Below are 23768 nucleotides of genomic sequence, written 5' to 3'. Positions count from 1 at the left end.
CGGGCGTTTCGGAATCGGAAATAAGGATTCCGGGAAACCGCCGGCCTCTCGCCGCGTGTACCGCGTGCGAGAAGGACGCACGATTCTCAGTTTTTGTGGCCGAATGATAAATGGCTTTTGCACGGATCGCCGTAATGTAAGGTGCTTCAGTTATGTGGAAATGCTTAATGCGACCTTTGACACTGGTTTTATTCGAAACTTGATTCGTAGTATTTATCTTAAAATTATCTTTTTGCTTTACCACTTTGTATTGTAGGTAGTATAAAGAAGAACAACAATACCTACTGGTACTGGTTTATTGGCTGATAATAAAACGGCACTTAAAGTAACAGTTTTTTTTTTTCGGATAAATATGTGCCATGCCGGTGAAATTACTGGCACTTGAGGTATCCCATCTTAGGCCTCTAGGTTGGCAACGCGTCTGCAATACCCCTGGTGTTGCAGATGTTTATGGGCGGTGGTGATCTCTTACCATCAGGAGACCCACTTGCTCGTCTGCCATCCACATTCAAAATATAATTAAAAGTGAAATTTTCAATACCTATATAATCAATCGATTACATATGAGGGTGGGTATAAAATTATCTTTATAGCCATTGTCCAGTTTGGTTCAATTTGAAAAAAAAAACGCAAGTTCTAGAGCAGACCTACCTTCAAAAGATTCATTTATTTTAAATTAAGTTTTTGTCATATACTTAATAATGTAATTAAATAACAGACACCGTTCAAATTATTTGTACTTATAAAATGTGAAATGAAAAGCATTCCAACTTCTTGAATTCAGAGCCTCGATATTTTTTACTAGACGTCATCACTGTAAATTAAAAAAAACCTTACTTCTGTCTATTGTAAAGGTTGCCTGAAAGAGATCGCTCTGAAGGGATAAGGCCGCCTATTGCTTATCTTGGAAAATCTCTATATACCTGTGTTTTCTGTACTGCTTACTATGTGTTAGTGTTCAATAAAGAGTTATTCTATTGTATTGTATTTAATTGGCATTGTTTTTGCATTTGTAAGCTAGGATTATTATTTAAGTTCAAGCTACATTATTAAACGCTGTAGTTTACCGTTTGACGTTTCACCATCAGGCATCTGTCAATGTCAAGTCAAACAGCAAACAAAACGTCAACAGACGCCTATGTTGTATTTTGTATTGTTTTCTAGTAAAATTAATCAACTAACTTGGTACAAACATAGGTAAATAATACACTGTTTTAGCGCCTCCAATAATAATAGCTACCAAGAGCGATGTTGTTGTGGGAAATTAGATAAATACAAGAACAGTTTGGCACCATGGCTGCGGCATTTCAACAACAGATATTCGCTTTGGACGCTCGTTTCAACGCGTACAGGGCTCCAAATAATCCCAACTTTAGTAAGTAATCCATGCAGTTGCTGATCCGTAAATAAATTAATAGAAATAGTGATTTATTGACTTTAGTGTTTTGTTGTGTGCAATAAGGAATATTTGTGTTGTATCAAGTATATTATTTATTACATGTTCTTAGTTTGAAAAAAACTAAGATATATATGTTTATATTTTTCAGAAACCTTATATATTCGTCGTCGAAGCCAACTGCTCAGAGAAAATTCAAAATTTAAAGTAAGTTTGTAGCTACTAATACTAACTGCTTATGCAATATATTATTGAGGATTTTTTGTATTTTTTTTTTAAATTACAGGACATAGAAACAATAAAAAAGTATATATACATCAGGAGTCAGCTTCTGCAACGGCGATATGGGGTGCAGGACAACATCTCTATCAGCTCTGCCTCTTCTCGCCAGAGGTCCAGCAGTAAGGTATTACAGTATATATTATTATACTGCCCTCCTAAGCCAAAAGGAAGTATCTCAAAAAAAAACAAGCTAATAATACTATTGTGTAGTTTAAGACATTCTGCATTACATGGTATAAATAACTCAGAGGTTCCCAAACATATTTCGTCTAACACCCACTTTGAAAAGCAGTTATTGTGTAGCTCCCCCTATTTTTATTTCACCTTAAAAACCTCAATAACATATTAGTCTAGTCTGGAGTTTAATTAAACCTATTTTCTTAATGAGACTTTTCTTACCAGAGAGAGCACTAATAATGCTACAAATAACCCAATACCCCCCTAGCCTCCAGCGGAGCAAAAGGGCAATATCACCCACTTTCTGATATGCAGTAAAATATCTTCATACCCTTTTGGCTTATGGCAGTATATTACTACTATATAACTATTATAGAATATGTCCCAGGCCAAATAGAGTCATAATATATACAGCGCGGGAGGGCAGCTACCGGCTAGGAATATTGATATTGGCGCTTAGAGAAAACGTAAATGTACATTTCACTAGACATTACGCTGTAAAACTTTTTTACTGCCCATGGTGAATATCAGAATTTTCACGGAGTTCATATTGACCAGTATTTGTACACTTTTTTTTATGCTTTACTAAAAAAGTTTTTTGATTTATTTTCAGACAAATTTTATTGATTTTTTAGGTGATAAAAAAAAAAAAATATGTAGAAATCTTTTGTTTTGGTTTCACACGTGATTGACTTGACCATTAGGCGAATGACAAATAAATGCATAAATCATAAAAAATTATGCTTTGTTGAACTTCATACTCGTCAACATGAACACACACTTTTACTAGTATGAGAAGTGAAATAGATCGATTGTAACTCACAAGATCATAAAACTTGCCATTTTCCTATGTTTACGATTTTAATACATTTGCATTCCGGTACGGCGAGGGTGGATAGACACGTCGAGAAAAATGGGTTTAATGCTCGCGTTTACACTGCTTTTTACTTGCGATTAATTCGAGGAAATAGCAACAGTGGAAACAAGGGTTCACTTACTATGTTTACTCTTATTTTTCATGAATTACTATATACATAATTCTATTTTTTTACTTTATTGATTTATTTTGATTGATTTGGTTAATTTTTAGTTTTATATAAATAAATAAAAGTTAAAAACTTTCTGTTTGTGGCTGGTTGACACCTGATTAGCTTGGTCTTAGACAAAGATTTTATTTTATGCACTAGAGCATAAAAAGTTTTTAATGTCGCTTAATCTCAGCATAAAAACGAACTTTACGAGCATGAGAAGTGAAAAGTATAATATCTATAGACTACAACATCAACTTGATTGGACACATTGAAGATTGGGTGTATTGAATAAAATAAAAAAAGTCATACAATATTGTGTTTTATTTTTAATACATACAAGTATGAAAATTCGCTTATTTTTAAGAACTCTCTCGTATCGGTAACTTTCTAGGTAGACGCGGATCTATAATTTCAGGTAGTATGCATTCCATGTAAAATTTTCTCAATTTATTTAATATGCTCTCCCAGAATCCTGTATCCTTTTCGATTTTTTCGAATAATATGCCTTTTGGAGTCCACACCACGAAGATACAGTATCTTTTTTTTGTAATATTTAACTGACCTTGTACTTGATAAAAGTAGTTGTGATTTTGCTTCAGTTTTATTTTCTGAGGATCACTTTCGTCCAACACACAGAAAGTAATTTTTTCTTTAAAATAGCTTCTGTTGGCGTCATATTTGCCGCCGAAGCTGGGCATTTGATCTCCACAATTGTTTCTTCGTCTATGACTCCGTCGGGACTCGCGCCTAAATACTGGTGTTCCTCGAGGATGTATAACCCACAAGGTGATACTTGCACTCCTAGTGCAGCTTCAGTCTCTTTTAAAGCGATGGGCTCATTCTCATTGCCGTATCTAGTAGCATCGCTACCTTTAAAATTGCTATATAAGAGTGTTTTTATAATATTTTTACACGACGTGGCAGCTCTTCTCTTACATATTTGACCAAACACTGACGCAGTAAGGCGTATTTTTCGTTGTTTGATCCATTCAGGGTTCGTTGCCTGCCCAACGGTATCTTTTTGGATATTTTCAAGTTCTATTTTACTTTTTGAAAAGTCTGCTAAGAGTGCTTGTTTTCTTTTTTCGTAGTGCTCAACTTCCATATCTGGTTCTTTTTCGATATCACCGTAATGTTCATCGGGTCCTGCGATACGTTTTCTTCGTTTTGATTTTTTGTCTTGGCTTGATTTTCTTTTCGCCTTTTCTGCCTGCCTCTTCTCATACTTCTGCGTGTAAGTCCCCAGTTCTTCATTTTTTGTTAATACTTTACTCATGGTTGCTACAAGACTCCCGGTGTTTCTTTTTGTAGCAGCTGCGTAGCAACGGGACTCATAAGATCCACGAAGGGAGTAATTTATTCGTTTGCCTCCTATAAATTTTGCGATTAGTGCATTAAACTGCTCAACAATATTGTTTGTTTGCCCCATAAGGAGACTTTCGGCATTGTTTAAAATAGGACTTATAGCGGTGTATATGTCATACCACAAGCCACAATCTTTCATTTGGCCTATGAAGTTTTCTTCGCCTGGTTTCGGGCCATTACAAAAATATGTTTTGCAGTTGGCATGCTCACCAAAAACGTGGCAAGGCCCGTTTCGTAGGTCTTTTTTTAATTCATTTACTTTCTCAGTAAAAGTTTTCCCTTCCATTTTCGAAGAAAAGTCTATTGCTCCTTTAATTGCCTTTCGTAGTCGCAATATGTTATCATTTAGGCATTTCCTCATGATAATAGGGACAGGTCCTTGTTTATTTTCAGTTTTTTTTGTCAAATTTCTCAATTTAGTGCAATAATTTCGTAATAAATGATTACTGCATTCTATTTTGTGTATAGCAGTGGAGTGGCCATATGGCAATGCTTCGTTTAAAGCACTCATGACACTGCTATCGCCATCACCAATAAGTTTGGTGTATTTCAAGCCATGCATATTTATGCTGCATTTAAAACCTTCTACTACACCGTCGGCTTCCATTGCTGTGGAGCTACCAGACCAGTTTTTTAAACATTTATGTTTCTTGACCTCAATCTTTTTATTACTTGCAACAGCGCATACAGAGCAATAAGAATTCCGTATTCCTAAAAAGAGAACCTTTTTAGTTTCATACCCAATAATGCACGCTACCCCGGATAATGAATTATAATTGCTGGTACGATATGATCTTTTTCCCCACGATGCGTCCGCTACTACTGTGATGTAGGGAACGCCATCAGCGTCTACGTTTCTTTTTCAATTGCCATTTGTTTTTCTTCGAGTCCTGCCTCAAACATGCTCTTCAAAGAGATATCTTTTAAAACATCCCCAAGCAACAAATTCTCTTTCCCAAATGTTTTCTCCGCTATACATGGCATATCTAAATGAGCGCAAAGCTCATCTAATTGGGAAAAGCCACTACCCGAACATACGACTGCTTGAACAACATTTTTATTAATTTTAGACTCTAGTTTTTCATTATTAAATGCTTCTTTTTGCCACACATTTTGCATTTGAAAAGAAAAGTTGACTGGAATCCGATTCTCGACTCCTTCACAAAATCCATATCTTTAAAGCTGCAATTAAATGGACTATGATCCACAGCCTTCATTTGTTCAAATAAATATTGAACATTGAAAATTCGTCGACCTGTCATTTTACGTACGACTTCCTCATTGCTATCATGATCAAGTTCAATTTGTAATGATGGTGTCGAGGACGGAGTACTCGGACTCAAATTTCTGAAAGGAAAAAAAAAGTTACGTTATATTTATACCATGCAAGGTTAAATCAGAGTATACGGTGAAATAAAAATATTTGATACTGCATTATGAGGCGTACACTACTACAGAAAACTTCTAACGCCGGTGACGCTATGCAAAAAATACGTTTCGATTTTCGGTGCCATATTGTGCGCGCGACTACATTTTTAATACAAGCTTTTTGCTGACTGTACTTGCATTTTCATCCAAACTACTTTTCCGTACCAAATGTGGAAGAAGTGGGTCAAATTCAACTCGCAAGATTTTACCTGCACATACATTCATAGGTACATACATTGCAACTATTGCAAGGTAAAAGCTTGTAAAAATAATAATAAAAACACCAACCTGCTAAAATTTTGAAATTGAGGCGGAGGATCGGTATTGTTATCACTATCAGACTGCTCACTGGCATGCTCTCCGGTGCCAAGCGTACTGCACATGTAAAAAATACATACATAGTGAAATGACGTCAGTCGCCATTAGTCAAAGTAATAACAGAGACTACCAGAGGTAATACTTCGTTCGTAATACCTTACTTATCGCCCTTAATGAACAATGGGATATTATAGTGCTATGACCTGTATAAGTGAAATAACAGAAGTGCGGTGTACATCGATCAAGATAATAAACTGAAATCATCTTTAATAGCCGTGTCAATATAGGTACGAGTAGGTACTAGTCTCAGTGCAGTTGCAGTCAAGAGCGAAAATAAAACTACAAGTGAAAAACGTAAGTAGCTGTGAAATAAGTTTTTGGTAAAAAAAAATCTGTTCAAGCTTTTTTTTTTGCTGACTGTACTTTTTGTCGACTTTACTAGCATTGTTACCTATTAAACTACATCATACGAAATTTCAAGTCGATGCCATTAACCGTTGAAGAATTCCGTCCTGCGGAGACGATCCTGGCCGGACTACCAGGATGTCAGCTACCAGATTATTGTATTGTCACGCAATTCACATAAGTATACCAAATTTCAAGTCAATTCGACCACTGAAACTGAGTCAAATTCAACTCGCAGGATTTGAGCCTCACATACATACATACGAGTACATAGGTACATACATTGCAAGTTAAATAAAAGATTGTAAACTAGTAAAATAATAATAAAAACACTAACCTGCTTAAATTTAGAGGTTGAGGTGGAGGATCGGTATTGTTATCACTATCAGACTGCTCACTGGCATGCTCTCCGGTGCCAAGCGTACTGCACATGTGAAAAATACATACATGGTGAAATGACGTCAGTCGCCATTAGTCAAAGTAATAACAGAGACTACCAGAGGTAATACTTCGTTCGTAATACCTTACTTACCGCCCTAATACACAATGTGCTATTACAGTGCTATGACCTGTATAAGTGAAATAACAAGTTTGTGTGGTGTACCTACGTCGTACAAAAATAATAAATAAAGGTACGAGTACGAAAATTCATTTTAATACAAGCTTTTTTGCTGACTGTACTTTTTGTCGACTTTACTAGCATTGTTACCCAAACTACATTTATTTTGTACCTATACCAAAAACAAGTCGATAACATTGTAACAGTTGAAGAGTTCCGTCCTTCGGAGACGATTCTGGCCGGACTACCAGGATGTCAGCTACCAGATTATTGTATTGTCACGCAATTTACATAATTATGCAAAATTTCAAGTCAATCCGACTGCTAGAAGTTGGTCGAATGCAAGATTTGATTACAGACAAATATCGGGACAGGTGAAACTAAATAAAAGCTTGTAATAGAGGACAAGGAAGAAAAATCTTACGCTACTGTCCTAGTTATAACTTACCTATTAGGATTAATGTTTTCTTTTTTATGACGAGCCGGTCCTTTTTTTTTCCTACGAGCCGATAACCATAATCTTGTCTTCGATGATCTTTTCACTTCTGGAAACAAGAACATTAATAATTATTTTTTATGGGAGCGCCATAGTTCGCATAGGTACTCTTTTCTCTTTTCTAGTAAAACCATAATTATTTTTTGTCCAAATCATCGTTTGTCAGTATGCGAGCCGATATATGGACCCATTTTTTATAAGTACTTGGTAATATTGACTAAAATGCATCTAGGTAGGTACTTACCCTGTTTATCCATTTTGTAACATAAAAATGCAAAGTCCATATAAGAAAGCCAAGGTCGTCGAACAGTATGTGCACACACACCACCAGTATCACCAAGAAATATCAAATCCGTTATCAGTCCAAGTCGTAAGTAGTTAGATCGCGTTTATGATACGAAGAGAATTCACCAAAATAATATTACGTAACTCTCGCGCACAGCTGACGAGTCACTACTAACGAGCGACGCACGCACACGCAGGGCCAGCGTAAACCAAGGACAAAGGGCGGCGCGTACCGCCCTCCCCCGTACCGTTCCCCCGCGCTAGAGTGATTCGCTGCAGATTCGCATAAAAAATGTATAGTTTTTTTACTGATTTTCGTAGTTTCGTTCTCATTTGAAAACCACAAAATCATTTCGGAAAAATGCTTTTTCTTATGAAACTACATAGTTTAGTCGATGCCGGAAATAGGTTTTGACTTCAATCTGAACTATATTTGGCCGTAGTATTTAACCGAACTGCACAGGGTTTTTGGCTCTTAAAATGCAAAACTTGTACTCGTTCTATTTTCTTTGTAATACCATTTCAAGAGTCATAAACTAATTTCAGGCCTAGATATGCCTATCTCATTGTATTTACAAAAAATCATGATGATGCTACTTGTTATTTTAAAATAAGGACGTAACTACGATTTGTATGGAGAATCAAGCTTGCTGCGGACTCTTAAAAACCTCAATAACATATTAGTCTAGTCTGGAGTTTAATTAAACCTATTTTCTTAATGAGACTTTTCTTACCAGAGAGAGCACTAATAATGCAACTTTATAACCCCTTACCCCCCCTCTAGGCCTCCAGCACCCCCAAAGGGGGCAATATCACCCACTTTCGGAATGACTGATATAACTCAGTGTTTATTTTGGGATAGGATGGCAGTATATTACTACTACCATTACCACTATTTTTTTTATAGCCTATAGTGTCCCACTGGCCTGAAATAGTCATAATGGGAGTGGTGGAGATCAAGAGGGGAGGCCTTTGCCCAACAGTGGAACCACCACTACCACTATTACTGTTAATAAATTGAATATATTTGGAGCTTAGAGAAAAGTGTTCTTAGATGTAGGTAATGTTTTTTTTAATTTCAGGCTAGCCTAGCTCTTGATGATTTTCAACCAGGTTCTAGTAATAAAAAGAAGAATGATATGTCAATATCAGAAAACTATGCGTTCACAGGAGTTCATCATATTTTTGACCAGGTAAGCCAAACACAATGTTTGATATGATTCTAACTCAAAAAAATTGCAAATAATTGCTTTTTCAGACAAATTTTAATGTTTTTTTTTTTAATTATTGTCCCATCTACTGTTGTTAAAATAAATGATCAGAATTGGTTCCAAGTTTTTGCGTGTTAAATGTCTCCGTCTTGACTGATGAATCCATTTCAGGTGGCTGAATGACAAATAAATAAATAAATCATAATTAAAATATGCTTTGTGTGAACTTCATACTCGTCAACAGAACAATACTTAAAAAAATACACAATACTGGGGGTGATTACTAGTATATGGAATAGAACAAGCATCGATAATTGAGATTATCGATATAGGAACTCACTACCTATCATAAAATCTTGCCCCGTGGATTCCTATGTCTGGCACAACCATTGAATACATATTGCATTCCAGCACTCCGAACAAGTGAGTGTAGTGAAGTTCGCGAACAACGACCGGTCGAAGTTGGCGTGCGCGTCGCACGACGGTTCCGTATCCATCTGCGACGTGACCGCGTCGCCGCCGCGCGTCAGCTTTGTACTCGAGGGGCACTCGCAGCCCGTCACAGGTGAGAGTATACTCTTGAATAGTAACCGGGTGGAAGCCGCCTCATGACTCACAGACCAGCCATTTTTTTACTAGCAACTTATTTGTTTTCAACATATTCAGATTGAGGGTAGTTGTTTGGAAGTTTGTGGACTATTATGGTACGGTATGGTATGGTGTATGGTGCGTGGTGCAGGTTGTGACTGGTCGGCCAGCAACGAGCTGGTGGTGAGCGTGGCGCTGGACGGTCTGCTGTGCGTGTGGGACGTGGCGCGGCGCTGTCGGCTGCGCGCGGTGCGTGACCAGCTGGGCGCGTCGCTGCTCGCTGTCGCCTTCCAGCCCGCCAATAACAACATGGTCATTGTATCCTTTCAGAAATATACTGAGCGGGAAAAAATCAACCTTGATATCTGCCAAATCCACCATTACACATACATATTCGGGGATCGTTCTTACCTATGTTAGGAACATATATAAAAAAAAACTTCTGCTTTTATAAAATGACGAAGGTCTGGCTATCGCGGGCTCTTGGTCCATTTTGGCTAATACCATTTTAAAAAGAAAAACTATGATATGTGCAACGGGGCTAATACACCATACTAACTGTCTATTTAAGTGATTACTTAGACAGTATGATTGTACAGTCAGCGTCATATAGTACGTAGCAGTCAAGATCACCAAATACTTGGAAACATACAAAATAGTCATTACCAGTGAATCAGTCAAAGCGGTCAAATTGTTCGAGACATCCAACGTGTACAAATATAGTGGAGCACGCACGTCGCCAAATACTTTATAACATTCAAGCCGACATTATACCGTAGCAGCCAAAGTATCCAAAAGTATGGGATACCGCAGGAAAATTGACTTTATTACATACCGTGTAAGGTCCAATGATCCAGTTAGCTAGTCCTCTTTAATATAATGTGAACGGTGTTCCATTTTCAGTATCTTGGTGCAAAATGCACATGTCATTACCTTTTTAATTAAATAAAAACTTTTTAAAATGTAATTATACTGGCCAATTCAAGCCATATTAAAAGGAAATCCGTTAATCCGGAATTCTGACAATGTAAATAAAAATGTGAAAAAAGCCGTCAGGCTCCAAATGAAAGAGACGGAACGATCACTGACAAGTTGGTACTCTTTTCGGTGATTGTCAAAAACAAAAAGTCGAATCTGACGTGTTAATTCGCACTCAACTCGAGATTAAACCTTAAACCTTTTATATAAAGCTCAGTTTTCTAGTGTGTCCCATACTTTGGATATTATGGCTGCTACGCTATCAGTGGTGATGTGGCTGCTCCGATTTATTTGTACGCGATGGATGTCCTGAGCAATTTGATCGCCTTGATTGGGTCAATGTTAATTACTATTTGTATGTTTCCAAGTATTTGGTGATCTTGACTGCTACGTACTATATGACGCTGACTGTACTATGATTCAGTTTTTTCTTTAACGCAAACTCCAGGCCGGTAACGCGCGAGGCATGGTCGAAGTGCTCAATGTATCAACGGGTATTTATCCAAGAGGTAAGTTTACATTCAAATAATGCTATCTTTATGAACTTTGGACTTTAATTGAGTGCACCATATTTAGATTTTCAACCTTATTGTTATTAGTTTTAAATTTTATGTTAACTTAACCTAGCCTATTTAACTGTTTGCTGCAAATCATGCATTCACTTTTAGCTGGATGACAAAAAGAATACAGTCAACAAAAAGCACAGTCGGCAAAAAATCCCGTATTATAAATTGAATTTTTAACAAAAACTTATTTTCTAAAGCTCCTTCGAAACGCCACCTAATTTTATACATGTTGGTGGACCGCGTTGCATCTGGCGCCCTGGCGGTCATAATGTTAGACTTGTCACTATTTTAATACATGAACTTGCCGCAGGCATGCCAACAAACAATTTTCGACAATCAGATTAAGACATTTTTTCAGGTGGCAGCAGCATTTTGGGAGGGAAAGTCATGTCGATAGCCTGTGAGTCTAGCGGCAGAATGTTCTGGGCTGCCAATGACAAGGTAATCACGAAAATTAAATGTCTTATTATTTTACCCCTATGTTCTTCGTAGTATTCTGGTATGAAATTCAAGTGATCCTTATTTTGTTTCCTAAAGAATTTGAGGGCATCCTGTTTATTATTCCTATTCTCCTTCTTAAGATCTCTATAACGCTCGAGCTTACGTGTTGATGGTGATTTATTTTATTTATTTGTCAATACAAAAATTACAGCATTACAGTAAACTAATACAGTCAGCAATTGCTACTCCAGCCCGAGCCGAGCATTTCTCAAAAATGGTGAAGAATTCTAAATTTTCTCAAAATATCTTACGTTTAATTTTATTTCAAATTTTTAAGCTTTGTCGCCTTTTTTCATTAAAAAAAACTGCAGGTATTTTTCCACCGAAAACACCACAAGCTGTTTCATATCCAATAAAAAAAGTCCGGAGCTCCAACAAAATAACTGCAAGGCTACTACGAAACTCGAAGTTCGTATCGTACCGTCCCTCTCGCTCTCGTATTAAATAGTATAAGTGTCAGAGGGACCGCACGACACAAACTTCGAGTTTCGAGTTTCGTAGTAGCCCTGCTGATACAGTTGGCTGTATACGACATGGCGGTTTTAACTTTTTAAAAAGTTTGTGACTCGACAATAATGGAATTTGTATGCGACATTATTGTCGAGCTAGCGAGCCAGCAATGTTTATTAACTTTTAATTTTTCGCTATGCACTTCGCGCTTCTTATATGTGTGTTTCGTTATGGATGGGTATAGCAGATGAAGGGGACGGAAAAAGAGCAGCTGGCGTGTGACTTCGATCATGTATATTAAAAAAGTAACTTAACCTTTGGTATGCCGCGTCTACTGTAGTGACAATATGTAAAGAATAATGACAACTTTTACGGACATGGTTGAGAAAAATTCAAAGTAATGCAGCTCGCATTATCGTGGATGTAAATATTAAAGTGTAGATATGCGTGTGGCAGGGTGTGATAGTGTCGTACCGCATGGAGGGCCCGGGCGGCGCGCTGAGCAAGCTGCGGCGCTGTGCTGTGGGCGGCGCCGTCAGCTGCCTCAGTTGGAGCCCCTGGCTGGCGCGCCACCCCGCGCTGCTCGCCAGCGCCGCTGACGACTCCCTCTACCTGTTCCGGTGAGCGCACGCCCTATACTTCGTATTTTTAGCATTAGAAAAAGAGTAAACAATATTGACGAGTCTTTTTATTAAAAACGTTTAAAAAAACAGTAACTAATAATTATGATACCAAAAGCATGTAAATGATCATATGTCCTTGCTAATTGTTACATGTTTGCTGTGACATATTTTTCATAATATTCAAAACAGTTTAAGATCGCTTACTTTCTTTGTAATGCTATAAAAATAGTACATTACTGCAGAGGCCATGAAGTAAGGGATTGATGGACGAGTTCGGGGTAGATGTTCGAGTGAATAAAACGAGTCCAGCAATCCCTGTTCTGGCCGAGTTTTGTATAGTGCTTTTCTCAAACAATGTGAGGAAATATTTCATCCACCCATCCATCCATCTATCCATGCATCGCATCGCAATATCGCAAATGCTTACAGAGTAGTGGTGGTTGGCTGTTTGTAATTTTTCCTTTGTCAGTTAATTTTATTAAGCAAATTTAAAAAGTTAGAGCAGCGGACATTAATGGATTTTCATTTCATGGCCTAGGCCAAGAAGTTATGTAGGGAGGTGGTAGGGAGCCATAAATGAGAAACTTCATGTCTCCATTTCGTGACATTAACGCATACATTTCCGAGGATGTTTGAGAAAACGAATTATATACATGGAGTGCCCGGGCGGCGGGCTGACCGAGCTGCGGCGCTGCAGGGTGGCCGCATAGTTCCCGCGGGACAGCGCCTAGTTTCAGAATATAATGCATGCGGTAAATTTTAGTGAAACGAATGATTTATAAAAAAAAATGCGAAATGAAAGGATACCCAGTCCTACTAATATTAGTTAGGTATAAATACTAAAGTTTGTCAGTAGGTATGTGTGTGTGTGTGTGTGTGTGTATTGCTTACTTCTTCACGCTAGTACAGTTGGACAGATTTAGATGAAATTTAGTATGTAGATAGCTGAACATCGGGAATAACACATAGGCTACTTTTTATCCCGATATTCCCGCGGGATAGGGATAAAATCTCGATATTTCAACTACTGGTTTTAGAGCCATGAAATTCGTCATAGGTCTGTTATTTACTATTTTTTTACCACGATGATATTTTTTTGGAATTCCCATTTAAATTTATCAAATCCCGGAATTTCAGTCCAACTTTTTGTTCTAATGGTGTTTGGTGGTGGTGGTTCGTAAACGTGCGAAACCGCGGGTAAACACTAGTGGTAAATATATGTTTGTCAGGATCGCCGACCGCGACGGCAGTTTGGCGCTGAAGAAGCGTTTCGCGACGCAGCACCGCGAGCACAGCGTGAAGTCCACATTCTGCCCGATCATGTCGTTCCGGCGCGGCGTGTGCGTCGTCAGCGGCTCCGAGGACGCCGCCGTCTACTTCCTGGACATCGAGGGCGCGGCAGCACAGCCCGTCGTCAACAAGCTGCAGGGTTCATTCTTATTATTATTCCTCTAAGCTGCGCGTCCACTGCATCGGAATCGGAGGCGAGGAAATGCCGATCCGGTGCGCGCAGTACCATAGAAATCTATTTCCGATGAAGATTCCGATGCAGTGCATGCGAAGCTTTAGTGACGGCCAAGGCTTCAGTTACGATTGGGTGCGATCCAGCCAGGACTTTTTTGACAAAACATGAGCGTTATTATTTATCGGGTCGCGGGTGAGCAAAGTAATTGTTTGTAGGTAGTTCATTGATATGGAACTCCGCAAAGTAACACCTCATTCAATAAATTAACAAAGTAATTGTTTATGTTCATTGGTTAAATGATTTTATTTTACTTCTAGAAGCAATAATTGCTAACATAACACCCAAATTCAAATACGTACTGGGCAGTTATCTCAGGGGATTTACACGTAAAAATAAAGAACTGTATTTTGATAGTTTTCATGCATATTTATTTATTTATTTATTTATTCTGGAGAACCAACAGCTTTAAAAATAACAATAGATACAGAAAGCCAATTACAGGTTCTCGCCGGTAATAGCATAGCGGTATTTAAGGCGTGTTGTTTCAATAGAGCAGAGCCTCGCCTCACGCAGCGCTGCTCTAAGATGACAAGAAACAAGCAGCGGCGCCGGCGCCAAGCCGTGCTCCCACGGGACTTAGCGTGGACCCTTGCGCGTTTTATGTTACGTAATATATAATTCCTAGTGACGGATACCGTTATAGAGGCAGACCGAAGAGGAGATGGAGGGACGACTTAGATGCCTATATGGGATGGCGGGAGCTCGCCTTTGATAGGCAGGAGTGGAGCAAGAGAGGAGAGGCCTTTCCTCAGCAGTGGGACACAAAAATAGGCTATATATATATATATAATTCGTTCTTAATAATGACGATGTAATTGTTTCCAGGGCACGCGTCGCCTGTGCTCGGTGTGAGCTTCAGCTACGACGAGAGTCTGCTGGCCACGAGCGACGTGTCCGGGCTTGTCATCATCTGGCGGCGCGGCTGACGGCCGCGGCTCGCTGCGGGGCGTCTAGCACGATAGGTTTTGGTGCGGGCATGGAGCCAAAAACAATTTTTAACCGCCTAATCACCTTCCTCCGCGAACGGAGCGGACTAACTGTAACTTACATCGATAAAGTTCGTGGAATTGCAGTAGAAGTAAGGTCAATGTGGCCAAGACCGGCATACTTCATTTTTTTTTTACCTCGGAGTGATCTAGCTGCGTTAATTATTCACCTGCGTTAACAATTGTACTTGCATACGATGAAGAATTTCATAAATAATAGTTAAGCTATAGAGACAGATCATTTTATTCACAAATCAAGCAAAAAAATTGTATTTTCTAAAATTCGGCGAGTAGACGGACTTCCCGTGTAGTTTAAGGTAAGTCCGTCTAGTAATGATATCGGCCATACTATGGGTGCTTATATGTAAGTATTCGAATCCTTAAAAAAAATGAAACAAGACAATGAAAAGTGTACTTTAAACGTGTTAACATAAGGTTTAGATTCGGAATAAACACAATTTTTTTTTTCAAAGGCAAGTCCGGCATATATTACGTAAATGGGGTGGTAAACCTTTTTTGGCAAAAAATATATAATAAGTACTTACTTATTTATAAGGTTTCCCAAATAAAGGATCAATTGAAATTTGAAAATGTATTTTAATAGTTTAATTTTTAATTTACTGAGATCAAAGAGGGTCACCTAGCACTGATAGTGCAAGCTTTGCTTAGTTTGGGGCTAATATTTATTTGATTATTTATTTATTTGATAGGTATTTTTAATTTATATTTTCGGTGACATAGTGCCACAGCATAGTGCTGAGGGTGAGGGACACATTTCCGTACTAGTTTCAAGATCAAAATGCCTTATGAAATCGTAATAATATTGAAATCGTAAAAACAGTTGGTAACTTCTGATTCAAGGGAAGCATAGCATAGAAGGGCATATGACGGACTTGCCTTGTACATAGTAGACGGACTTTCCAACTTAACGAAATTTTATTGTGATAAATGATGGTACGTATAATTACAAAAGTAAACCAATTTCTGATAAATTAAACACAGAATAAATATAGCTGGTTCTTATATTACTTCTGTAGTTACTTTCTGGTGCAAAATCTTGTCACGAACTATTTTTAACAATTTTGTTAGCAGAGACCGTCGCACTATCATTTCGAGTTCCATACATGCAATTACTTGTTTAGGCGGATTGCTCTGAAGTTCGTTGTCACAGCGCCATCTGTTTTAGAGTGAGGGAACAAGCGCGACAAACTGCTTTATATACTGGACGCTAAAGCAGGAACCGCTTTCAAATTCAAAAGTTATAACGTGTTGACGGACTTGCCTTATAGACGGTCTTGCCCACATTGACCTTACTTTCATGTGGCCGATAGCAACATCCACAAGAGATATAAGAAAAACGCAGAACGAAAATGAAATATTTCTATTAGCATTGACAGTGTTTTTTTTAGCGGAGAAGCTATAGTAGTTCCTTGATATGTTGGCATTTTTTTTTATTATGGCTCTTATTCACTATTGTTAATTACCTCGCCGTTTCGACCATATTGTGGGCAATTTTGCCGTTATTCAGTAATGAAAATCAAAACGAAATATGAGCGGTAATGTAATGGTAGATGAACGATGACAGCGCGAATCCCTGATACGCTATCTTAGCCCAGATATCACTTTAATTCATATTTAGGAAAAGATAGCTCCATCCGCTTTTTTTGTGATTTTGCCAATGTCAAGGTTGACTAAGACAAAATACCTATCATTTATTTTGTACGAATAAACTGACTATTTGTCAGATACACCAGCCCCTATACCACAAAAGTTACAAATGCTACAACTCTACATAATTGTTAAGTTTCTCATATAAAAAAGTGACAATCACGTGGAATTGCAGCGCATGGAACTTAATGATATAAGGGCCAGATGGTCTACCTCTACCACGAAACTCGAAGTTCGTATCGTACCGTCCCTCTCACTCTCGTATGAAATAATATTAGCGTCAGCGGGACGGTATGATACGAACTTCGATTTTCGAATTTCGTAGTAGCCCTACAGGACCTTGTCAGCGTGCACACGTGCGGACAAGAGACGCAATAATCATTCCTGCTACCTGTACTGTATCTCAGAAATAATATCATTAAGTGAACTCTAAAATAATATACTGTAATGACGAAATTAATTTACTATTTAAGAAAATCGCTACTAAAATAAAATATATTTATTTCTAATGCTGTTTTTGATTAAGAGGCAATGAAAGGCATATATTGAGTTACGAGTTTTATTCATTATTTTTTTTCTCCATAGAAATACTTTTAAAAGACAAGACAAAGTCACAATATGAATAACTCTTCCAACGCATTCACTTTCACTAAATACTGCGGACAGTTCATACAAATCAATAACAACTTACAAACAATAAATACCATAATTATTGGACAATTCATTCAATTCAAATAATTCCTTGTTCGTTTTATTACTTAGTTGACGTAGTATAATGGAATTCGTGTTGAGATTACGGCCGATGCGTTCAATACGAACCGCTCGTGGCCTTCAGGGCGACCCAAGCCCCGAGGGGCCTCCTACATTCCTACATCATAACAAAATGAACTTCTACCTCGTATTTACAACTGTACATTAACGAAAAGTTTCTAAAACTGTAAAAATAATGTTCAGAACAATAAACGTGTTGTACAATACATTATAAGCAATAAATTTCATATTCAAATTTTTCCTTGGATAAAGATTAAATTATATTTACATTGAGTAACTAAACAACTAAAACACCATGATATGGAAATGAGAAGAATTGCACATTAGGTTCACACTTGGACGTATTGCATATTATATTGATGTTCGTTTCGTGGCACACTTGACGCGCGCTGCGAGCTCACGGTGGGCCCGCATTGCTTCTGGCCTGGTGGCCGATTGCCGGTGACCAGCGACCCAGGGTGCGCGCACACCAACAATACACTGTTGTCTACCGACTGGCTCTGCTGCTCACCGCCAATAGCTAATCCGGTTCCTCCGCCGCCAACCGCGCGCAAAATACGCAATAATCACCACAACTCTTTACATCTACTTCTACCTTATTAAATATAAATTTTCACTTAACTATGAATTGGCTTTATAACCTCAAACATTTTACCAATATTTTCAATTTAGATTTCATAATTTTGAGGTTTAATTGATGGAAGATGCGTATTCACTTGTGCGTCGGCGAAGTGTCACCTTTAATCATAAAATTATTGAATAATTGTTACTCTTGAGTGTACGCTCTAAGTAATAATGAGATTCTGTTTCCCGCTGCAGTGGTATCCCGCCCAACCGACTCCCCATCGAGATCGCATAAGTAACCTTTTCCTAACCTAGCCCATAGCGCGCACACTCAAATGAAACATCTACACTACGTTAAGAAATTAGAATAAAAATGTTACGTATGAAAAATCTAGCAAGTATAAGGATGGGTTTTAAAACTGTTACAAAAATGGATAGGCCATCGGTCTATAGTATTAAAAATTAGGCTGTTCCTTCACGGGATTGTAAAATGTATCAAAGCACTTATATACTTAGATTAGCGATAGACGCGTATATACTCTTGGCTATTTGTACCTTACATCTGTAGTAACCAGTATAAACAGTTGGTACATTTGCATCGACACGAAGAGTGGACGAAGCTTTTCGATTTAGTCGCTCTATTCTAATCTTATGCCGCTCGAGGAACTGAAGTTAAATATAAGTAACTCGCAAATGGCGTGATGCGTCAGACAATTGACGTCCGATGGATCGAGCTTGATTCTGAATAATTCCGATATGTATTCAGTGGGGAACCAAAGTGACCTGGAAACGTTATAATTATCTAATGTAATACGAAACTCGGTAATACTATATCAGCTAACGTAATGGCATGAGACCGCCCGACGCGGGGCGGGGCCCGGGACTATACAATAACAAATCTACTGCTAATCGTTCTACTTAAGAGACGTTGGGGGTTTTGTTTCTCTCGAGGGTCGCTTTGGAGCTGCTCTCGATGCCGGAGTCTTCGTCGCCGCTGTCGAGGACGGTGCCCTCCCCCTTGACCGCCTCGCCCTTGGCGGGGCTGGGGGCGTTGACCTCGCAGTGCTGCTCGGCCTGCACGTCGTCCGTGAGTATTATCTTCTGCTCGGGGTCGGTTTTCTGCGAGCACTTTCCGAAAGTGGAGAACGTCGGTTCCGGGACGGGGACGTCCTCGCAATCCTTCGGGAGCGGCAACGAGGTACACACCACGGGCGTCTCGTCCGTCATGACGAGGGGCGTCGTGCCGATTTCCGCCGGTCTCTCGTCGGGGACCTTGTGTCGTTTCGGTTTTTCGAGGACGAAGTTGAAGACTCTGTTGTGTCGGGGGGAGGGTATGTGCGGGCTGGGGGGGAGGTCGAGCTTGAGCTTGTCGCGCGTGTGTCTGAGGCCGCCCAGGGCCTCGCCGCCGGGGGAGCTGGGGCTCACGGACTCGCTGGAGCTGCCGCTGTCGATGGACCTCCACTGGCTGACTTCCGCTTCGGGCAGTTTCTTGGTTTTGAAATCTTCATCTGTGGTGGTGGAGCCGGGGGTGATGTCTTCCACGCCGGAGTCGGGGGTGGTGAAGTCGAGCGAGGGCGTGCGCGTGTGGCCGAGCGGGGGGGCGGGGGCGGGCGCGGGGGCGGGGGCGGGCAACGGCGACGGTGGGAAGGCGTCGGGCGGCGCGCCCAGCAGCCCGGGCTTCAGCTGCATGCCGGGGAAGAACTGGCTGGTCGTGGTCATCACGCCGAGACTCTCGAACGGACGCGCTGATGACGATATGAAGAAGTCCTCGTCGTACTCTGGAAGGAGATAATACTTTTAGTATTTTTTAGGGTTCCGTACCCAAAGGGTAAAAACGGGGTCCTATTACTAACACTCCACTGTCCGTCTGCCTGTCTGTTACCAGGCTGTCTCATGAACCGTGATAGCTAGACAGTTGAAATTTTCACAGATGATGTATTTCTGTTGCCGCTATGACAACAAATATGTACATACATGTAGGGATAAGGTAGCTTTTGTACATCTTATTATTTTGACGACCAGATGGCCTAGTGGTTAGAGAACCTGACTACGAAGCTTGAGGTCCCGGGTTCGATTCCCGTGTCGGGCCAGATATTTGTATGAAAAATACGAATGTTTGTTCTCGGGTCTTGGGTGTTTAATATGTATCTATCTATATAATTATATTTATCCGTTGCTTAGTACCCATAACACAAGCTTTGCTAAGCTCACTTTGGGACTAGGTCAATTGGTGTGAATTGTCCCGTGATATTTATTTATTATTTATAATCTTGTTTTCTGGTGTAGATAATCACTTGTCCGGTTCCTATTTCATTTTGCTCAGTTATTAGTCAGTCATAGCAACGCGTGTTACCGGCGCCGAAAGCGATGGTGCCCCGCAGCGGGTACAGGTCGAGCGGCGCGGGCGCGAACAGCTGCCCGTAGCCGAGCTCCGCCTCCTCCGCGCTGGACGGGTCCCAATCTACATGTAAACAAATCAACGATTAATAACTGATCTCATCATACCTTGCTTTAGGTTTTTGTGATTTTCATACGTAATAAATAAAATACTTAAACGACTTGATTGTCCGAAGACTTCTCTTAAGCTTGGAACACACAGAGAGCGGTGGCGGGGCGGCGCAGCGCGGCGCGGAGGCGGTACCGGTTGTAATATTCGAGCTAACATAAAAGGGGGCACACAGAATACCGCTCGGGAAATAAGCGTGACGCGGTATTTTGTGTGCCCTCACGTTAGCTTGAATATTACAACCAGCACCGCCTCCGCGTCGCGCCGCACCGCTCCGCCTCCGGCGTCAGTGTGTTTCTAGCTTTATTTAACCCAAAGTTTTCAACATTTTAATGCGACCTTGTCGACTCCGCATCAAAATAATCTTAAGATCATTGTATCGCGATTTGTACAATTTAGAAGCCTATCCTCGCAATCGAAATGCCCTCGAATGTGAAACTTTTACGATTGTAAGACGTAGTATCTCTTTTGTTCAACTTTTTTTTTCTAGCACTGCAATAACCCTTTTGAGCAAGTAACTTGAACGACGCTTCGTCAGACAGAGGTGAAAAAAAAAACTGGACTTTATTATTATTTTTTGACCAGTTCCGTATGCGTGTGAAGGTCTTTTTAGAGTTCCGTACCCAAAGGGTGCCAACGGAACCCTATTATCGAGACTCCGCTGTCTGCCCGTCCGTCTGTCACAGGGCTCTATCTCTTGAGTCGTAATAGTTAGACACTTGAAATGTTCACAGATTATGTATTAGGCCGCTATAACAACAAATACTAAAAACAGAATAAAATAAATATTCAAGCGGAGCTCCCATACAACAAACGTGATTGTTTTGCCGTTTTTTGCTTGATATTAATAACGGCAACAGGTAGACGCTTGAAATATTCACAGAATCTATAGTTGTATAATCACTTTAAAAATAAAAGAATTAAAATAAAACAAAAGGGGGGCTCCCATACAGCAAACTTGTTTTTTTTTTCCGTTTTGTTTGCTAATGGCTAATGTTGTATAGATAATGGCACGGAACCCTTCGTGCGCGAGAACCACTCTTACTTGGCTGGATTTTAACAAGCTTTTATTTGGTTTCACCTCTTGTCTGTACCTAATCAAATCTCAGAAGTCGGATTTGAGCCACTTTTAGTGGTCAGATCAAAGTGAAGAGTGCAGGCTGCCGGCATACCTGTGTAGGTGGAGAGATCAGGCAAGTACGCGGGCGAGTCGGCGTCGCCGGCCGCCAGCTCGCGCGGGTACTCGTACACGCAGTGGTACTTCTGCCGCTTGAACACCACGCGCTTCTTGTTGTCCTGTACAAACCGTGCTTGCATCAATAGAGAAGAACAGCCAAAAATAGGTTCTATATTACATAGTGCAAAATTCCAACTTCGCATCTTGCTGTTTCGCTGACGCTTACATTATCTAATATGAGAGTGAGAGGGACGGCACGGCACGAACTTCGATTTTCGTAGTAGCCCCCTAGTAAGGCTATACTTCGTGTATTCTAGTTATGGTCTAAGGCTGCGTTTCCACCAGACACGTATGAGGATGCATTGCTAGGAATACTCGCTTAGCGCAGCTCTAGTGGAAATAGCTGAACAGAGCGAGGTTTTTGCATAAACAAAACACGGGAAAAATGTGTGCGAGAAATGTGTTGCGAATGTTGGTACTCAGTCATTAGAAGCTTCTGCCTCACCGCAACCCACTCTCTTATTTGAAAAGAGCCCGCATCACGCATCCTCGCACATTCCTAGTGGAAACAGTCACGTTTCACATCCTCGCACCGCTCAGCTACCTCATACGTCTCTGGTGGAAACGCCGCCTAACGGAAAATAATTACTCTGAGCACTCATCTCTTTTAACAATATTTGCTGAGAGGATATTGACTCAAAAACAAACGCCGTAAAAACGCTGAATATTCGAGAGCAAACCAACCATTGCCTTTTCCACCATCCTATGCTAATACAAAAAAGTCGGCCGTTTGTTGTCAACGTACCTGCGAGTTAGCGAGGCTGCGCAGCGAGGACTTGGCGGGGGCCGCGCGGCAGTCCCACGAGGAGGGCACGAACTCCACCTCGTCGCCCTCAGAGCCCGAGCCGGAGCCCGAGTCGCGCGCCGCGCCGCCGTCTCCGTCGCCCGCGCCCGCGCCCGCGCCCGCGCCCGCGCCCGCGCGCCGACCCGCGGCTGCCGTCGCTCGATCCCCGCTGGGTAACAATCACACTGTTTAAATGTCTGCCAATCGTTGTTAGGCCGGGAGTACACGTGCCTATGGCTCGTACGTTTTCGTAGCTCGCTTACTTGTGTCATATTTGTATGAATATTGACAAACATGGTGCCAGCTACTCGTCCGACAATGTGCGAGCTTTATGCTAAAGCCAGAAGGAAGATTACTCTTCTTAGAACAATACCTTAACAAGCCAGTGCGTGACACTGTGGAAACCTGTCGCAGTCAGCATTTTCCGCTCTTATAAAAAATATCTTGAAAAGGACAGCAGAAACTCCCTGTGACAGGGTTCCGTCGAGAGTCAATACTAAGCAGGCTCTTGAAATCCTCCAAAAAGTGGTTATTTGAAGTTTTCATAGTTTTATTTTAAGTATGCAATGTTATACTTATAGGTTCAGATGGTTACATAATTTAAAATTGATAAACTAAACATTAATAAAAACCAACATAAAACTAATATTTAAGTAAGAATATGTATGAAGGTTGCCATAATATTATAAGTAAAATTGTACATCACAGCAATAATATTGAAAGTGGAAGGTTGTGTAAGGGTAAATAGACATACGTATATAAACACTTACATGGTCGAAGTGCGTGGATGGAACGACAGACGTCTCTTGCCCGTCGCCGCCCTACGCACCCACACATACACAAATATTATTCACACACATGCAAACCACAACCAGTATACTATAGCGTTATGTTATGACATAAACAGCTGTAAATATAATAAATGAATCATGGATCATGTATGTAGATTTGGCGAAAACATTTCAAAGTCAGAGGCAAGAGGAATACGAAAAAGGAGGTAAAGTCTTTACCCACCAGTGGGAAGCTATGCAGGCTAAAAAAGGTTTTTTTTTATTCGACTGGATGGCA

The 23768-nt window shown here is 40.1% G+C and overlaps 2 protein-coding genes and 1 long non-coding RNA gene across 6 annotated transcripts in view; 1 reads left to right on the top strand and 2 right to left on the bottom strand.

The window, feature by feature from the left end:
• The first annotated feature begins 1109 nt into the window (after positions 1–1109).
• Positions 1110–15259, top strand: LOC141428887 (WD repeat-containing protein 13-like). Its single transcript, XM_074088936.1, has 11 exons — positions 1110–1375; positions 1548–1603; positions 1683–1802; positions 8825–8935; positions 9365–9518; positions 9693–9859; positions 10968–11028; positions 11444–11526; positions 12493–12656; positions 13889–14088; positions 15010–15259. Exons 1-11 carry the CDS (start codon positions 1294–1296, stop codon positions 15108–15110), a joined length of 1299 nt encoding a protein of 432 aa, XP_073945037.1. The 5' UTR covers positions 1110–1293; the 3' UTR covers positions 15111–15259.
• LOC141428543 (uncharacterized) lies at positions 5990–8161 on the bottom strand. The gene is made up of 3 exons (XR_012451438.1): positions 7410–8161; positions 6740–6826; positions 5990–6054 (listed from the first exon to the last, which is right to left on the bottom strand). It is a non-coding gene; the product is annotated as an uncharacterized lncRNA (long non-coding RNA).
• A 2124-nt stretch (positions 15260–17383) lies between the features above and the next one.
• The window catches only part of LOC141428886 (uncharacterized), a 48669-nt gene continuing 42284 nt past the window's right edge, over positions 17384–23768 (bottom strand). For 2 of the 4 annotated variants that reach the window (XM_074088932.1, XM_074088933.1), the window contains 2 exons: positions 23471–23521; positions 22667–22869 (listed from right to left, as the gene is read on the bottom strand). In XM_074088932.1, coding sequence (XP_073945033.1) covers positions 22750–22869; positions 23471–23521 — 171 coding nt within the window. In that variant the 3' untranslated portion in view covers positions 22667–22749. Of the gene's footprint in view, positions 19952–20526; positions 20635–21851; positions 21976–22661; positions 22870–23450; positions 23522–23768 lie in introns of those variants that run through there. The other 2 variants (XM_074088935.1, XM_074088934.1) reach the window with 2 other exon arrangements.

Source organism: Choristoneura fumiferana, chromosome 6, assembly GCF_025370935.1.
Source record: "Choristoneura fumiferana chromosome 6, NRCan_CFum_1, whole genome shotgun sequence".
NCBI classification, from domain to species: Eukaryota; Metazoa; Arthropoda; class Insecta; order Lepidoptera; family Tortricidae; genus Choristoneura; species Choristoneura fumiferana.
Note: the sequence above shows the minus strand (reverse complement) of the source record. Positions and strands in the feature narration are given on the sequence as shown.